General features: G+C 37.2%; 1 protein-coding gene across 5 annotated transcripts in view; it reads right to left on the minus strand.

Annotated features, from left to right (window-relative positions):
- Positions 1 to 19104, minus strand: part of LOC128743640 (uncharacterized) — a 296700-nt gene that overhangs the window by 143034 nt on the left and 134562 nt on the right. For 4 of the 5 annotated variants that reach the window (XM_053840254.1, XM_053840253.1, XM_053840256.1 and 1 more), the window contains exons 4-5: positions 9020 to 9220; positions 8813 to 8955 (exon numbers count right to left, since the gene is read on the minus strand). The exons of the other annotated variant lie outside the window; for it this stretch is intronic. In XM_053840254.1, the coding sequence (XP_053696229.1) occupies positions 8813 to 8955; positions 9020 to 9220 (344 nt within the window). The remainder of the gene's footprint in view (positions 1 to 8812; positions 8956 to 9019; positions 9221 to 19104) is intronic. 5 annotated transcript variants of the gene reach the window in all.

Below are 19104 nucleotides of genomic sequence, written 5' to 3' on the forward strand. Positions count from 1 at the left end.
GTTCCTTCAGAACTTGACCCTTCTTTATCGATTAGAGCCGGTTATTAGAGTACAGGAAAATTACGGGGCTAGGGCTAAGGTCCTATTAACTCTGTAGCGCCACTGATCAGTCGAGATTCGAACATACGACGATTGGCTTGTTAGGTAATGTTTTCATTGCTTTCATATGTTCTATAAGTTATTTAGTAGGTTAAAATACACTCCGAAGATTGTTTATCGCTAGGATGCATATGAATGATAAGTTGCACAGTGTTGACAAACAGTTGAATTAAGTACCGAAGATGTGTTGATTTCTATATGCTCATTTCCAGCTCAAAACGCTAAAACAGTTTCTTTCTAAACCTAATATTTGACGAGCAACATTTCAAAATGGTGAATGACCCTTTGGGTTAAAACCGCATTTCAAAAAACATTTCAAAAGGTCCAATGTGCAAATGAAAGATTCTCTTTGCGTCTCCTCTCTTACGCTTATTACGGCGGCATAAATGCACTTGAATGCGTCTATTTTACATGAAACGGTTGCTGGTATTATTGGAGCGCGTATGATAGTCAACCAACTAAAATATTAGGGAATAACTAATTTTGCATTATGTGTCATAAAAATCGCTGATATTTTTAATAATTTTTGTTGGGTAGAACGGGAATAGGCAATTAGCAGCAGCAACATACCCTACTACCACTAATCGTGGGGGGTATTAATCGGCACCAAATTTAAAATTTTTGCTTTCTGATGAACAATCTGACAAAATTTGGTTCAAATCCGTGAAGGTCGATTACACGGTTATCGGATACTTTGCATGTGTTGACTCTAATAGGTAATTTTTAGATTTCACATCTGAATAACTTGAGAACGGCTGGGCCTAAGAAACAGCGGTTTTTTAAGACGATTTTTGACATTGAATTCACCTCATTTTTCGAATTAACGCGGTTTTCTTGCGTCGATTTTTGAATTGACACGGTCTGTTTTATGACGATTTTGGAATGACCACGTTTTTTACAACATATTTTAAAATACGGCGATTTTTTTTAAATATGATAAGACAAGAGTGAAGAGACGACTGATTGCGATGACCACGACAAGGCGCTGACATTAATCTCGAGCTTAATTCGGGCAACTTCAGTCTTAAAGCTGCCCCCCGCAGTTCTGACGGCGGGTCGCTGGCAACACTCGCGGCCTGCAGCCGTCTCGCCCTAAATCATCTAGTGTTATTATTGATAGTTTGATGGGTGGTCTTGTTATTGACTAATGTTTTATGGAAGAGTCTAAAATTTCTTGAATTCGATTAGTTATTTGAGTTCTTCAAACCAGCTCTCTCTCTCTCGCTCAAAGGCTGATAAACAGGTTTAACCCTCTAACGGGTAAGGCCGTCTGTAGACGGCCTTCGCTTTTGGTGCTCCAGAGTTGCATACGAAATTTGTTTAGAACTAACAATATGCAGACATTTATTCAGAATAGATTTCTTAACATTTTGATATTAATATCACAACATTCTGACTCTGCATTCAAAAGTTATCATATTTCAAAAACAAAAATTACGAAAAATTTTGAAAATAATTAATGCGCGAATATTTCCTTTTTTACTTTTGGAGAAAAAGGATATCTAGAACAAAATGATGGACCTTAAAATTTTTCTATGAGTAAATTTCATGCTTTATTTCAATTTTGTAATGTATTTGAATTGAAAAAATATCTGGATAGAGCGTTAGATATGAAAAACGAATAAGAGAAATTGGACTTTTTGTAACCTAGCGCTCCTCCAGATATTTATTTTTGCATGAAAATCAGAACTTAAGGTTCTTTTGAGTGTACTTTCATGATAAAATAGTCATTGGCTTGATCGCATCGTTTTTACGATGTTGCCCGTTAGAGGGTTAATAGCGGATTTTTCTGCTAAACAATCCGCTTCTAAACAGCAATAAACATCAAACCGTTTTACGGTTGCTTCAAGGTGTTAAAGTGTAGAGTAGAGGCTTTCATTAGGCTCACAGTTTTCAAACTACTTTAAGGCTGCTTAAAGGCGTTAAAGTGGCTTTGCAAGCTACTATCAAGTTTTCATTCGGCTCACAGCGCACATACTGTCAGATCATAGAATTTCGCAATTTGGCTGATGGCAAAAGTTAGTCAGTTATCGACATTATCGACTGCTTTCAGGTGTAAAGATATTCCCACTGTCTGTTCTGCAGATGCAGATGGGGCGGATCATACAGTGAGTGTTTATGGACTGGTTCAATTCCAGGTGGCGGGTTCAATTTCCGAAAAAACGCATGCATCTTTAATTAGCTTACTTGTACGAATTAAAGTTATCCGAAATATATCGCGTTCGACAATGTTTACGGTAAAATAAAAATATTGCGTTCCATTTTTTTAAATTTAAAAATAGATTTTTTTTTTGGCTGCATAAAGGTTGATGAGACGTTGATTAAGCGGCTGGAAAAGCATATTGCATAACTATTTCTCGTTTTAAGAATAGAATTGGGTCCTAAAATTTGTGATAAAAAGATGATTTTTTTAGAAGGAACGATAAAGCTTCCCATTATGACTACCAGAGTATAGTTTTTTCTTTTTTAAAAAGATGCAGAGCATTAAAAATTAAAAAACAAAAATATTGTAATTTATTCTCCCTTGACATTAGAGATCATCCTTGACATAACGAAAATAACACGTTTCTGGCAACAATGATAACTTTTTGTCACTGGCAACTCTGGTTTGACATTAGAGCAGTTGATCGTTTTGACAGTTACAGCTTCGCAGTTGTCTCTTGTGCTTGTCTGCGTTTTGCTGGTCGTGAGGAAGTGGAACATCAAATTTGTACTAGTTATCGGATAAAAGTTTTGATTCGGGCAATGTATTCCAATCCATCGATTCACGGTGCTAGACTTTGTTCAAATCTAGTTTGCGCTAAGAACGACTAAACGATGTCAAACTGATGGCCAACAGTATAATCTCGGTACAATTGACCCCGCAGAACAGTATGAAAAAAACGCCAGCCGAAACTGACACCGTATAATCAATCAGATTGGTATGTTCTGCTACTCCGACGTGAATCAGCAGTAGGGCGAACGGCTGACCAAAAATTTATGTGCGTTTCTAACCAAGCACGGTCGCATCTCGATGGCGGGTGTTGCATCCGAAAACTGACTTTTTGCAACTTTTGACTTTTTGATACACTATCACATGAACGTGAAGGTAAACAAAAAGTTTTCCGTGACATTTCAAGACATACTATTGTTTCTTTTTATAATTCGTGTTGTCTAGACATCGCTTGACACAACCATGCACAAGTATAGTTTGTCTATGTAAGGTTGCCCAAATGTTTATTTTTTGTTCAAAATTTTACAAAATTAAAAAAAAAGGTTCTTAACGGCAATAGCCTAAAAATATAAAATTGAATATCAAAATATGTGTTCCTAACCCTAACCTCATCGATTCAAGCTAAAAACGACATAGACCTTTAGGACCCAATTAACAGCATTGGGCAAACTGGCTGTTTAAAAGAGCGCAAAAATCGTTTGATCAGCCTGAAATTGTTACTTGGGATACGGACAGACAGACAGAAATCCATTGTTATAGGTATAGACTAGCTGACCCGACAAACTTCGTTTTGCCACAAATTAAACTGTGTTGTACATAAATCGTGACTCTCGGATGACCTTTGTCACAATCTCGAGTTTTGCAAGTTTCTGAAGAGTTTATAGATGGTTTAATTTATAAATTTTCCTCACAGTAGAGTAGAAAACAACTCCTCCCATTGCTTAGCCTGACAAAATAAAGCGAATAGTTATTACTATATAGTTTCCTTGTGTCTAACTGTAACGCTAGATCCAAGCAAGCTATTGAATAAAAAAATTTCTAGACTCCAACACGCGTTGTGAAGGTAACAATGATTTCAGTCAGTGGATGGGTGGGTGAAATAGGCAATTGGATGGGCTGCCACATAATGCGATACTGATTTCAACAAGTCCTGCACTTGAATAAAAACATTTGAATTTAAAACAAATTTTTGAAGCAAATGTCAACCGTTTGAGATTGATGGAGTAAACGTGTGATTTGGCACGTGATAATAAGGACAGCCTATGATTTAATCAAGCTTGGTTATCAGAAGCTGCCAAAGTAGCGCATACTCAATTAAAGCGCGAAAACGCATATCCTGTTGAGTATCTTTATACCTACATTTGCTTCTTTCGGAGTTTCTGACGAGAAGCGTAGCTTGAACCCTTCCTGAATGAGGTGTGGAATGATATCTGAATCACACAGAGGTGATGTATTTTCTAACACATTATGGTGTTTTATCAAAGAACACATTCAAATTTTGATGATAAAAAAGCAAGAATTCACCAAAATGTGGTTTATGTGGAACGTGTTGTTCCATGATTTTGTTGCTAAACTGACCCGACCTGAAATATCTCAATATAAAGTAACATAAATATTGTGCGGATTTCAATTTAGGTTCTAACTTTAAGAATAGGTTTAGACATTTACTGTAAAATATTTTTTTTTTTCAAGTACATTAAAAGTATTCTAATTTTTAACCCTTTATAAGGCAGTGGCAACTATATTTCCACCAACAAAATTTTTTTATTTTGCTTCTATAATTATATTGATGTCATTATAGACGCAAAACAAATATTTTTCGTTGGTGGCAATATAATTGCCACGGCCGTCGATATCTCCAGTAACCAAAGATTTTGTATTGCATTGACTCGATTTCAAGCCAATAGGTAATCCAAGAGTTTATCCGGTTTACTAAAACGAAGGTTGTTTTTGTAGCTGTGGTCCAACGAATGATAGCGGACCCAGTAAACCATTTGGTTTGTATATCTCGATTGCTACTGAGAAATACGACATCATATCTGAACGAAAAAGTTATATTTCACGCCATATAAGAACATATATGTACCAAAGTGGAGGCGATATAGGGTACGGGTGGGTATTTCCAGCCCATTAAGCGGTAGCCTGAACAATATTCAGGAACTACGTTGAAACTATATTTATTCGAGACAAGATTTTTATACCAGTTGATAGAATAATATTTACTGAATATCGGCGTGTATTTTGGTCTTAATAAAACGCTACTGAATTTGAGTTCTAGTCGCGAGAAGTGATGAAGTCGCTGCGGCTAAATTGAGCTCATTTTCTATAGTGGTGTCTGTGTTTTTTAAATCCGACAGGCCGAAATAGCTGGCACGGCAATAAAATGCTTTTCAAAAACAGATCAAAAGAGACAAGAAAAGAGAGACCGAAAAATAACTCCTCGCTATTGCCTACATTCCGGGCTCATTGAAGATAATTAGTTTTGCAGTGACAACAGCTTGCTACTGGCGCTAGTGTATCACTGAATCGGTCATATACACTAGCGCCAGTTGTCACTCAAATACCAGATATGTCAGCACATATATTGGTAGTAGTGCAAGTAACGCACCATACGCTGGAATTAAAAACAAAATGCTGCTAACGGCTAGTGAATGAAAATTGATTTATATTTACGTATCAGAGGGGAATTTTTGTGTTCTTCCGTGATAAAAAGAAATAGAATTGTTCTGTGATAGCATATTCACAGCTGTTTAGTTTCTAGAATAAGTAAAAGTGATCATAATTGTGTGTTTTCCAAACCAACATCAAGAGCGGATACGCGTAAGCGATTGCTGCTAGTTTTTTCAGCCTGGTTACGTGCTGGTGGAAAAACAGTGGTTTTGATGTTTATTGAATAAAATTAAGCAAAATACTTACATTTTTATGAAAATAGTTATAACACATTAAAGCCTATGAGTGCTACATTCGTTTCAGTATTGTAATGTATGCCGAAATTAGTAGCGTGATGGGAATACCCTCCCGTACCCTACTTTTTCAAAATGTACTCCCTCGAGCAGCACGTTCCTCGCGATTGACAGATTTTTGCCCTTTTATCTAAGCCATTTGCTTCCTTTGTAGAGCACATGTGTTTTAATTAATAGAAGGTTGCCAATTTGAGAGCTGTTTCACTAATAAATTTTACGTGCTACTGAACTGTAAACCATATTACATTTTCAAAGGTTTTGGTATCGTGGCTAGCCACGACGGGTCAACCTAGTATTTAAATATTGGCCATGATCCCATGATTATATAACATTTCGCCTAATACCATTTTGCGGAACACCACTTCTCGGTGGGCCATAATGCGAAATATAGAGTTTTGCGGCATGCCATTTCGCGAAAAACCTTACGCGGAAAGTACCAAACAAATTAAATTTTTCGTGCCAACGTAAGAGCCTCAATCACTAAACACAATAACACAATCGCAGACAAGATACAACACGTATAACTCTTACAAAATATCAAAAATAAAACAAATTGTTTTCAACTTACACGTCGACCGGTTTCAGGCATCATATGCCTATCTTCAGATGTTGTATCTTGTCCGCGATTGTGTTTAGCGGAAAGTACCATTTCACGGAAAATCATTTCGTGAAAAGTCCCATTTCGCGCACCTCGTAGTGGCCGGCGCTTTCGACGGCGAGTCGCAGGCAACACCCGAGGGCCTGCGGCCGTCTCGCCCTGAATCATATAGTGTTACTATTGACAGTTTTTGGTAGTCTTGTTGACTAATTTTTTATGGAAAAGCTAAATTTCTCGAGTTCGATTAGTTTTTGAGTTCCTGCCTCCAAAACCCCCCACATGCCAAATTTGGTTGCAGTTGCTTAACTAGTTCTGGAGTTATGAGGAAATTTGAAGGTGGAGGGATAATGATTCCCCTCCTAAAGAGGGGAGGAGTCTCAATTCACCATAGAAAAATATCTTGCCTCCAAAAATACCCACATGCCAAATTTGGTTTCATTTACTTGATCAGTTCTCAAGTTATACAGAAATTTGTGTTTAATTTGTATGGGAGCCCCCCTTTTAGTGGAAAGAGGGATCTTTAACTATCATAGGATCTCTTCTATCATCATCCTTCCCCATCCCCAAAACCCCTTGAATGTAAATTTTCATGCCGATCGGCTCAGTAGTTTCCGAGTCTATAACGAACATACGGACAGACAGACAGTCGGAAATTCATTTTTATAGGTATAGATGACTAGCTGCTCCGGTAAACTTTGTATTGCCACAAATCAAACTATGCTGTACATAAATCGTACATCCCGGATGGCCTTTGTCACGATCTCGAGTTTTGCAAGTTTCTGAGGAAGTTAGGACTTTAGAAGATTCCAATTGAAGGTTAGATAAACCATTTTGCCAGTTCCGTAACTATGAAACCATGGGTAGTTTGAAATACAAATTTTCAATTTTTCCTCACAATAAAACAGAAAACAACTCCCTCATTGCTACGCCATATAAACTTAGAGGTAAGAGAGGTCTCAATCATGCCATTTGGTCATGCCAAATTTGGTTCCATTTGCTTGATTATTTCTCGAGTTATGAAGAAATTCATTGTTCATTTGTATGGGATTCTCTCTATTAGAGAGGGTAGAATCCATCATAGAAAAAAATCCTGCCTCCAAAAACTCCCACGTGCCAAATATGATTCTAATTGCTTGATCCCTCTTAAAGGAGGGAGGGGTCTCAATTGACTATCAAAAAATCCTGCCTTCAAAAACCTTTACATGCCAAATTTGGTTCCATTTGCTTGATTAGCTCTTGATTTGATAAAATTTGTGTTTCATTTGATATGGGAACCCCCGTCTTAGAGAGAGAAGTGGTCTCAAACCAAAAATGAAAAAAAAATCTTCACAAAGCCGTAAAACCTTCACAAGCAAAATTCGGTTCCATTTGCTTGATTAGTTCTCGAGTTATGCAGAAACTTGTGTTTCATTTATATAGAATCCCTCACTCTCAGAGGGGGAAAGGGTCTCAAATCATCATAAGAACCTTTCACGACTCCAAACGGTACTATACGTACTGCATTCCCATGCTTCATATTACAAAAAGGATCGTGAGAAACAACGCTCGATTCCAGAACCCAACATCGTAAAATTAACTGTTACTTCAATTTATAACATCGTTGCTCTTGCACCAACGTGTTGTACTTCACATGTTCTAATTCTCAAGCAAGCGATTGCACCAACGTAAATTGATACGTTATGAATCTCAAGTGGTTGAAAATATTTCCCACAAGAAGATGTTATTGGTTAATGTCTTCAGCAAGCCAAATCGAGCCAGATCAACCTGACTCATGTTTCAACGACAATTCCCATGCAGTGAAAACATTGCTGTGTGTCTCGCAAGAACTGACCGTCGTCAACTAGCACCTTACTTTACTACTTTTCTTCCGAGAATCGAATTGGGTCGCTAGCAAATATTGCGACGAGAAGTCGCACTACATGATGCTTGTTGCATTCTGACACTTCAACGTTTTGTATGATAAAGAATGTTGTTGTGTATTGAATTCTTCACCACAACTTGTAAGTGACAAGTGGTGGCCAATGAAACGTTTTGATGAAGCTTGCTCAAGCTTCTTACCAACACCAGTAAGTTGGATAGAAATGAAGTAAAGCTTAACTCCACCTCTTACATTTAGACTTAAGAGAAATGCTAGAGTAGGGATGAAAGATAAGAATGTAAGAACTGTGATTATGAGTAAAAGATTTTAAAGAAATATAATCGATTACTGAACTTCAAAGTGTATAAACCTATATTTCGAATATCACAGCAAGGAAGATGCCAAAGTCTAGTGCAGTGAGTTGACAAGATTGCCTAAGTCGACAAAGTTACCAAATGACGGGCAATCTTGCCAAAAACCCCTGCATACAAATTTTTACGCCGATCAGTTCAGTAGTTTCCGAGTCTATAAGACACATACAGACAGACAGACAGAAATTAATTTATATATATATAAGTTACCTTTCTTCCAACATTTCGTTAAAAGTTTTTGATTTACGTCTGTTACGATCGTGTTCTTCCAACTCAAACTTTTTCACTTCAACAACACGATCAATTATATGTTCAACGCGCTTCCTTCTTGATGACTTCCAATTATCTAAATTCTAAAAAAAAAACATTTTCAGAGTTATATTATAATTATTAACAATTTAAAATAATAAAACTTACACATTGCCACTCTTCTGGCTCTTCTTTTTTATCTTCTTTACATTTTTTTATTGTTTCAGACTTCTTAAGCTGCTCCTGTGCTGATTTGACTAAGCTACAAGGTTTCAATTGCACAAATTGTAAAGGATCGTAGGCAGGTTTTGGAGGGGAAAATCTCGTTACTCTAGCTTTTTGGATGTATTTAGAAGACCCATGATCAGCCTACAATTAAAACGAAACAAGAAAGTAACAGCATATTAAATATTGTCAATCAATCTAAGCCTGGCTGTCCTACTCTTTGTGTTGCTATTTTACTTATTTGACCATACCACCTCAGCCTAGCTACATTTCAAAAATATGTGTATGGGGCATTTATAAAGTACATAGGGTGCTGGATGGGTTCGTCTAAGGCGGTTGTTCGTCTACTTTCCAGACATATAAATTAGTGTTCGACATCGGAACGAAAATTGAAATCCGGGTTCCGGCCAGGTCCGGTTAAAAATCGGCACGAACTTTGTTATTCCGGTCCGATTTGGCTCTGGCATAGTAGAATTAAATTGGATAAGTTTTCTTTTTATTTAATTTCCAGGTTTCGTATTCTACTAAGACGCTCCAAAAACTTCAGTCTGTATTTTTGTGTTTTTATCAGAATGGAAATATGCTTACGCTAATCGGCGTTGTTAAGGAACTCACTTTTTTAAAATCGATGGTTGAAACGGAAAAGAAAGGTCAAGGCTGACCATATCAATCCTTGTTAACATATCGAACAGCAAAACGGTATACACGGTAATAATATATTTTAAGTTACATTATCCGTCAAACATCAATTTTTGCGACTGCCTCTATTGCACAGCTTCATATAAATCTCAACAAGATAGAGATTTTGAATTGAATAAATACGCAATCAAAACTGTTACACCCAAGTACTTTTTTTACACGGTTTAGTTTTTTGAGTATTAAGAACGGGGTAACTTAGAGACCATTAATTTATTTCTCAATAGATTTGGGAGTAGCTCGACATACCTCACGTAGATTGTAAATAGTTCCTTAGCTGCACCGTTTTCGAGTAATCGAAAAAAACAAACCGTGTAAAAAAAGACTTGAGTGTAGATTTTTATTAATCTATTCTTTTATGGAAAAGTGTATAAATTCCTGTACTTTTAGTAAAATTTTCGTGCTTCGTACTAGTCACAATTTTTAGAGTTTCATACGCGGTCTCTGAACAGCAACTATTTGGAGTAGTTAAATTTTTTTATTATTTACCTGAACCTAACCTTTAGTTACCTAAAGCTCTTTTGAGTTCGAGGAAAACTATTCAAGCAGTCATTCCAGTAATACGAGTAAATCGCAGTAGAGTTGAACTTATTTTCCTCCAAACAATGCCTGCGGTGCGCAACCGCTTAGTTGGTTTCGAGGTACGATGCTGGTCTAACAAACCAGTCGTCGTGTGTTCGAATCTCGGCCAGGCGGTGCTGCTAGATTGAGTCAGTAGGATTTTTGCACTAGCCTCGTAACTGTCCTGTACTCTAACAGCCGGCCGTGAAGTCTGTCGATAAAGAAGGGTCAAGTCCTTAAAAAGACGTTTAAATCCAAGGCTTTGCTTTTTTTGCTTGTGGTGCGTTAGCCGGGTGTTCTTCTGATTGTCCTGGATTTATACGAACAAGGACATGGACAGTGTGTCTAATAGTGAACACTGATAGTTTTTAAAAACCGCTGTCTGCCCTTTTTTGGAGCCTTCTGTCTAAAAATGTGTACTAGAAATCCTAAAATGACAAGTCTATCCGAACTGCATTTTGACGTAGGACTACGTCTTTGTTTACTATACTGGGACTGGGTAGCACTTTGTAAAAACGAAAAATAGAAGTGTAACGTTTGAATGAAATATTTCAAATGCTAATAGCTACTATACTACTGAACGAAACATAACAGTTAATATGTCGTTGGATAGATAAAATGTCCAGCAATTTTATAGTAACATATTAATAATAATTTTTTATACGCTAAATAGTGAAAATGTGTGTAAAGTTTTAAGGCCGAATTTTCCCATACATTTCCCTGGTGATCGCCTAGCTTCACAGGCACGGACGACAATTAGATACACCAAAAGATTTGGATCCAAATGATAACCTTTGAGACCACTTTGTAAGCCACTTCCTTTTTCCAATCCAATTGGCAACATCGATGGCTATTGACGGCAACACCGACCCCGAAGACAAGCGGAATCAGCGGGCAATGGCCAACGTGAATCCCACATGATGCACTTTACGTTACATTTTGCATTATCCCCATCGCAGACATGCGAAATTGTTCGATAGCTTGCTCAATCAGTGTCGGACAATCATTTAAGCAGCAGCAGCCGATATGGTTTCCTCCACCACCTACACTAGCTTACAAGTAGCAGCGGCAGTGCCAGTGACTATAAAATGTTACACTTGGTTCGCCGCCTGCTCATTTATCGCACTATCGCACTGACGGACGGTCAGCATTTTATTTATCATCGACGGCTATCGGACACTGAAGGCAACTGGAAACGGATCGACTGACGGGCAGCAAATTCAGCAGCAGGCCGTTGTGGTCGTAAACAGTTCTTATAAGAACTATAGTAATTGAAGAATGGAAAGATTTTTCTACACTTTCTAAAATGGTTAACGTTCCATTTTGCGTTATACCATGGTAACATGGGAAATGCTTGCTCATTCATCGTCGGATAATCATTTGAGCAGCAGCAGTCGATCTAGTTTCCCCCACCACCTACACTAGCTTACAAGTTGCAGCGGCAGTGCCAGTGACTATAAAATGTTACACTTGGTTCGCCGCCTGCTCATTTATCGCACTATCGCACTGACGGACGGTCAGTATTTACCATCGACGGCTATTGGTGGCGAAAGCAACGGCATTTGGCGGCAATACCAGCGATCGGAGGCAACACCGATAGCAATTGGGAGGTAAAAACGATAGCATTTTGGCGGCAATTGAAGGCAAATCCAAGGACTTTTGTGGCAATTAATGTCATCTTCGATGACAATTCGAGGCAAACCCAATGGCATTTTGGCGGTAATTTTCGCAAACCACCACTGAAGGCAAATGGAAACGGATCGACTGACGGGCAGCAAATTCAGCAGTAGGCCGTTGTGGTCTTAAACAGTTCTTATAAGAACTATAGTAATTGAAGAATGGAAAGATTTTTCTACACTTTCTAAATGATTAACGTTCCATTCGGATAATTATTTGAGCAGCAGCAGCAGCCGATCTGGTTTCTCCCATACCTACACTAGCTTACAAGTAGCAACGGCAGTGCCAGTGGCTATAAAATCGCACACTAGGTTCGCCGGCTGCTCATTTACTGCACGATCTCACTGACGGACGGTCAGTATTTTGATAAAACTAATCCATTTCTACTTTACAGTGATTTGGTATTTCCTATCACTCCTGTATTAGCGGGCAACCATCATCCTAGAGTCTAAAGGACCGAATAGCGACATCCATCTATATATTGGCAACAGTAATTATAGTACTGATTTTTAAGAAGTGCTATCAGCTCAAACATAGTTCTTTTCAGGGCCACCAAACAATTTCAAACGGTTTTTTTTCAAAACCACCATTGATTCAATAAAGAATTAAATCAGAATATTTCGCTCTTCTTTTACAAATAAACACTCAAACAATGATACTCACAAATACTCAAATATGCATATGCCAGAAATGCAGTTTACATTAGTCTTTGATTTAATGATCAGACATAAAGTTATACTTCATCGATTAAAACATGTTATCAATATAATGAGTATTATATGACACAGTCCTACGTCACCCTTTCGTACAACCCTTAGGGCTGTATACCTTGTAATTTTTCTGTATTTTTTCAACTTTATTATGAATAAAAATAGGTTTAATATCCAAAGTCACAAATTAGTCCTGCTAAGAGGGTAAAAGCAGCACCATTTGTATTTACTGAAAAGTCGAAAAATTAGAAGTATTTTTGATACATGATGCGTTTATTTTATTTTATTTTATTTTGTTCTTTTCATCTGACCTTCATTTCATAGATCTACATGAAGTATAACGGGGGTGGGAAAAAGCTCACTCGAGGTGGTCACAATAGAACCTTCCTCGAATGTGCATAAAAACCTCGCCATCTTTTATAATGCATTAGACACATTCCAGCGTTACGAGACACCATGAGCAACCGTGTTTTCGAAGCAATTTTGTTCATATTTTACCAACAGTCTGACAAATATCTTTCAAAATAGGTGTTTCGAGCTGCTATTTAGTAGTACTTTCTCAATACGAGGTCGAAATATATATTATAATAAGCATCATTGAATAGTGACGGAATACTTTTCGTTACGGGACACCATCGCAGAAAATACGTATTCTGAACATGATTCAAACATTTGCAAAACTCTGCTCTGTTTCAAGTTTTTCAAAGTCGACATGTTCCGAAAATTTTTAGCTGAAGGCAGCCTGAAACTCGAAATGTAAAAGTATATTCAGGTTTTGTGTTTAGTTTTTAAGATATAATAAAAATCATTTCGTTACGGGACACCATGCGCTGTTGGGCAAACGGTATTCTGCAAATGGTGTCCCGTAACGGAAAAAATAAACTGCATTATATGGTTTATTTTCTCTAGATTTCTGTTCAGGCCGTCATATTTTCTATATCTGGTCTAAATTCACTATATTTTGTAACAATAATGTGCTGATTTGGTGTGTGATAGTCTGGTAATAAGACATACGTAACGAAGTATATGTAAGGTAAAGTTTACTTCCAGGTAAAGAGAAATACCCATGTGAGAACTATAGTGAAGTATTATAATGACATGCTTGCCTAATCTTAGGGTTTGGACACATTAGTAATTAAAATGTAAGGGCTGTTCATTAATTATGTAACGAGTTTTCCCTATTGTTGACTAATCGCCCCCTCCCCCTATGTAAGATTTTGCATGATTTTGGCCAAAATAATAAAATTCAAAAATTTTATTTGAAAAAATTTAAAACGGTAAATAAGGTTTGTTTTGATGCGAAAGGTATGCTTTATTTGCGCTGCACGCCAAAATGGAATTAAATAGCAAATATTCGAAAATTAGGTATTTTGTTTTACTTCAGACGTATCAGTTAACGTATCATAACGCATAAATTTAAAAGTTTTTAAGCAACTCTACTATTTCATGCAACATTAACAACTCATGTTGCGAACTATAACTATAACATAAGTTGCTATAAAAGACTAATTTTGTCTTTAAAATAACTTTGTTGATAACTTGCAAATTATTCTACAGTCATAAAACAGTTATATAAAATCATTGGCGGAACTAGCGCTCATTTCTAGGGGGGTTATAGCCCCGGATTTTTTTTCGATCGTTTTATTGGTTGGCCAAGTCAATTTTCCTAGGGGGGGCTAAACCTCTCCTAGGGGTGGCTTAGCCCCCCCCCCTAGTTCCGCCAATGTATAAAATATAAAAAAAATAAAACAGTTGAAAAGGGTCATGAAAACTTTCAAAAAAGAAACGCTAAAAAAATGATGCCGTTCGAAGTACGACACTTACTATGCATCTTGCAAGCTAAAAAATGTTCTCTGGGCTAGGCTTTCTTGCTAGTGTGCTCAGTGAAGCCACTATAATTGCTAAAAAAGCTGACTAAACAACTTTCAGAAACGGAATTCCAATCGGTCGAAATCGACGTTAGGTATAAATGTCTTTAAGACTTAACCCTTCTTCTTTATCGAGAGACTTTCTTTCTTTTTCATTAACTTTATTTTTGTTTTCGGGTACAGTGGGTTGTTAGCCTCAGGTCCCTATCTCACTGACGTGGCTGCCATCTTAAGGTGGAAGGAATCCACTCTGTCCCCTTCACTGTTAGCCTACAGCAACCGAGATTGCGTACCCCAGCCGGCAACACGTGGACGTAGGGATAGAAGTTAGTAAACAGAGGTTATGGAATGCACATGTTCACCCTTTGCCTGGAGCCACCCTTTGTCGAGAGACTCTGCAGCTAGTTATTAGAGTACAAAACAATTTTTTTTTGTATGCCAGAAGGGCATTACGTTAAAAGGCCACTGCGACAGTCTTAATGATCGTCTTTTGTGGCATACAAAACAATTAGGTTGATTTGTCTATTTTGGATAGGCTTTACGCGTACTTTATTTTGGTCACTTCTATTTGATTTTGCCGTAAATGTCCAAAATAACGTACACGCAACGTCTGCCCAAAATAGATAAATCACTCTACGGGGCTTGTACATCGATCCTACTGACTTTGGCAGCATGGCTGTATCAAACAGAGATACTTGTGCAGATATTGAATTTTAATCTTGAGGTGCCCGTCTTCATGGCTCATTCCTTAACATTACAATATATTATTATATTGTGATCATATTTATACATACTTATAGTAAATACATATTTACTTGCATTTGGTAATCAAAATAATAGATTTGTTATCGTCGTTAAAGATTAGTTGGATCATGATGTGATAAGTGCTTTTTCATTCAATTACTTTTTGCGTTAAACAAAACGTTACGGGACACCATTTTGAAGCACCTATTTTATTTTACATAGAAATGCTTATCAAAAGTCAAGCACAGCGCGATTTTGATTGTGCATATATGATTAAAGAAAATCCATAGTTTCAAAAAATTCGGATTTAAATTCTCTGGTATATGGAAATAAATGCAAAATTTTCGTTACGGGACACCATTATAAAAGTACCTGTTTTTAAAGGCCGCTTATCTGGAAAATGCTTTCATTTTTCAAAAACTCTGTATGAACAAAATGTTACCCTAGTAATGAAACATGTTTTCACGATATACAGTTTCAAATTATTTTGGCTTAAAACTATTGACAGAGAATTAAACTCAGCCTTGCCTACATGATGAAAAAATCTATATTGTTAACCTCCCACTTGTAAGGTGCATTTTAGCATGAATTGTCAATAAACAATATGACAATTCAGGATTTTTGTAAACTTTATAGTATGTTTGAACATACTACATACAAATATTTTTAATATTACTACTTTCAAAATTTGCTCTCATGGGATAGATGCGCTTGGAATATGTCATTATATAATATTATATCACTTCACATACAGATTACAATAGGATTAGGTTGTCATTACTAAAAAGCTACATAAAAAGACATGCTTCAATATACTGCTATCTAGTAGTCTGCGGCGATATACGGATGAGCTCTCGAAATAGAATAGGTCAGCAAACTGATTGAACTGACGGACCATTGATGCGATTGGTGACAAGGCTGCATACTGGGTTGACTGAAATTCTACCCGAAGCATGGTTCGCGGCCGTAATACTCTATAAGGTGCGTAGAATCAGATGTGTGCTAGAAGATCTGGAGCATCGTACTCGGCAGTTATCAGTTTGACTATGAACACAGCTTGTGCAGCACGTCGACGTTAGTCTAAGGTCTTGATGCCCAATAAGCGACAGCGATCTTTATAGGAAGGCAGATTGTGAGGATCGTTCCAATGAAGATTGCGCAAGGCATAACGAACGAATTTGCGCTGAATGCTTTCTAGCCGCTCAATCCAAATTTCCTGATACGGGCACCAAACAATACTGGCAAATTCTAGTTTCGAACGGATTAGCGAACAATACAGAGCTTTGAAGCATACCGGGTCGTTAAACTCGCGAGCAATTTTAAAGATAAATCCCAGTTGACGGCTTGCTTTTTCGATAGTCGTTGAGATTTGTGGCCTGAAAGTTAGTATCTCATCCAGTATCACACCAACATCTTTCACCTGTTGCACTCTGCTGAGTTTGGTGCCGGAAATAGTATAATCAAATTGGATAACATGTTTTGTACGATGGTAACTGATGACGAAACATTTTTTCACACTTAATGACAGCCGACTTCTCTCACACCAGTCGCAAAATATATTTAAGGCATTCTGCAGTTCAACGCAATCTTCCATTTGCCGGATAACGACGTATATCTTCAAATCGTCACCAAAAAACTGTCGTCCGACTCGATCAAGAATCAGCGCTGCATCATTTACGAATATTGAGAATAACAGAGGACCCAGGTTACTACCCTGCGGTACACCTGATTGATTCGTAAATGTAACAGACTGGCTATTTCCAATCCGTACATAGAGCTCCCTATCAACAAGATATGATTCTAACCAGTTACAGAACCTCTCAGTACTACCAAGTCTCTTCAGCTTGCCCAAAAGTATTTTGTGGTTGACAGTGTCGAAGGCGGCTTTTAGGTCAGTATATATTGTGTCAACCTGAGCTTTGGAACTTATACTTTTGATGCAAAAAGAAACGAAATTAAAGGTTAGTTTCCACTGCACGTCCCCGAAAAAACCCGTGTTACACAGTACTGATATAATTCCGACAGGCAGCAAATAATGTCTTATTCACGATAGTTTCGAAGACCTTAGACTCCGCACACAAAGAAGTTATTCCTCTGTAATTTGCAACTGCTGAGTTTCATAATTATTTTTAGCAGTAAAGTGTTAATTACGAAGCATATTTATGATTTAGAGGGGAATTGCTCTGTGATTTAGTTTAAATGACGACAAAATCCTTGTCAGCCAAAATTGAATTGTTTTGTTCCAAAAGATTAAGAGTTAAAAAAAATTCTGGTATTTCAACGTCGCGTACTACTTTTTTCATAGTAAAAATATTAGCTTGATCCGGTCATTTTTGTGATGTTGCCTGTTAGAGAGTTAACGATGAAAACAGCTTTCCATCCTTTTCTGAAACTAATTGAGTGCATTTGAATTGAGTGCATTATGCATGCAATAGGTATGCATTCAGAAAATAGTTTTTTTGGGAAGCAAACTAAATTACATTTATTGGTGCGCTTGTTTTTGAAATTGGGTTTGTAGCCCAGCACATTCTTCCCAACTAACTCACTTTCTAATTTTGTTCGAAAGCATAAATGGATGATTTATAGAAAAATATATAGTATTTTTACTGGTAATTACCGCTATTAAACATCATTAAAACTTCTGGGTAACTTTGATGCTCAACATCTCGAATTCGAGTTCCACAAAAGCTTACAAAATCCACCACTGGTAACGCTTGTGTGGTAGGGGGGGGGGTTGTTTTCTACTTTACTGTGAGGAAAATTTGTATATTAAAACACCCATGAACTCCTCAGAAACTTGCAAAACTCGAGATTGTGACAAAGGTCATCCGAGATTCACGATTTATGTACAACACAGTTTAATTTGTGGCAATATGAAGTTTGTCGGGTCATTTAGTGTCATATAAAGTATTTGATTAAGAAATGTCACCAGAGAATCGACTTCCTTCGTACAATAACCGAAACATGGTGGGGAGTTCATCCAGGAGACCTCATCAAACTTTACAAAACAACGATATTATCTGTTTTAGAATATGGTTGTTTCTGTTTTCGCTCCGCTGCAAACATCCATATCATTAAACTTGAGCGGATACAGTATCGTTGTTCACGTATCGCCTTAGGATGTATGCACTCAACCAACACCATGAGTTTAGAAGTATTAGCAGGGGTTCTCCCATTAAAAGACCGCTTTTGGAATCTTACCTCTCGTATTCTAATTAAATGCGAAGTTTTGAATCCATTGGTAATTGAAAATTTTACTACTCGAGCTTCAGCCTCAAACTCGTTTTATGACTATTTATTATAACCACCTGACTCAAAATATTAATCCTACATACTCCTCGAATTCCGCGAACATGCCAAATATTTACGGATCTACTGTATTTTTCGACACGTCGATGCTGGAAAATACTCGTAGTGTTCCCAATCATTACGCACACTGCAAATCCTACAAATATTTTGTAACAAATTCCAAAATATCAACAGCATTAACATGTTTTACACAGATGGATCACTTCTAAATGGATCCACTGGCTTTGGTATCTTCAACGTTAATTTCACCGCTTCTTACAAACTCAATAACCCTGCCTCTATTTACATCGCTGAATTAGCTGCAATTCAGTATACACTAGGGATTATTGATCAACTGCACCCAGATCATTATTTCATCTTAACAGATAGTCTTAGTGCTGTTGAAGCTCTAAGATCGTTGAGAAATGTAAAGCACTCTCCGTATTCTCTTGAGAAAATTCGTGATCGTTTAAGTGCTTTGACT

Source organism: Sabethes cyaneus, chromosome 3 (genome assembly GCF_943734655.1).
Source record: "Sabethes cyaneus chromosome 3, idSabCyanKW18_F2, whole genome shotgun sequence".
NCBI lineage: Eukaryota > Metazoa > Arthropoda > Insecta > Diptera > Culicidae > Sabethes > Sabethes cyaneus.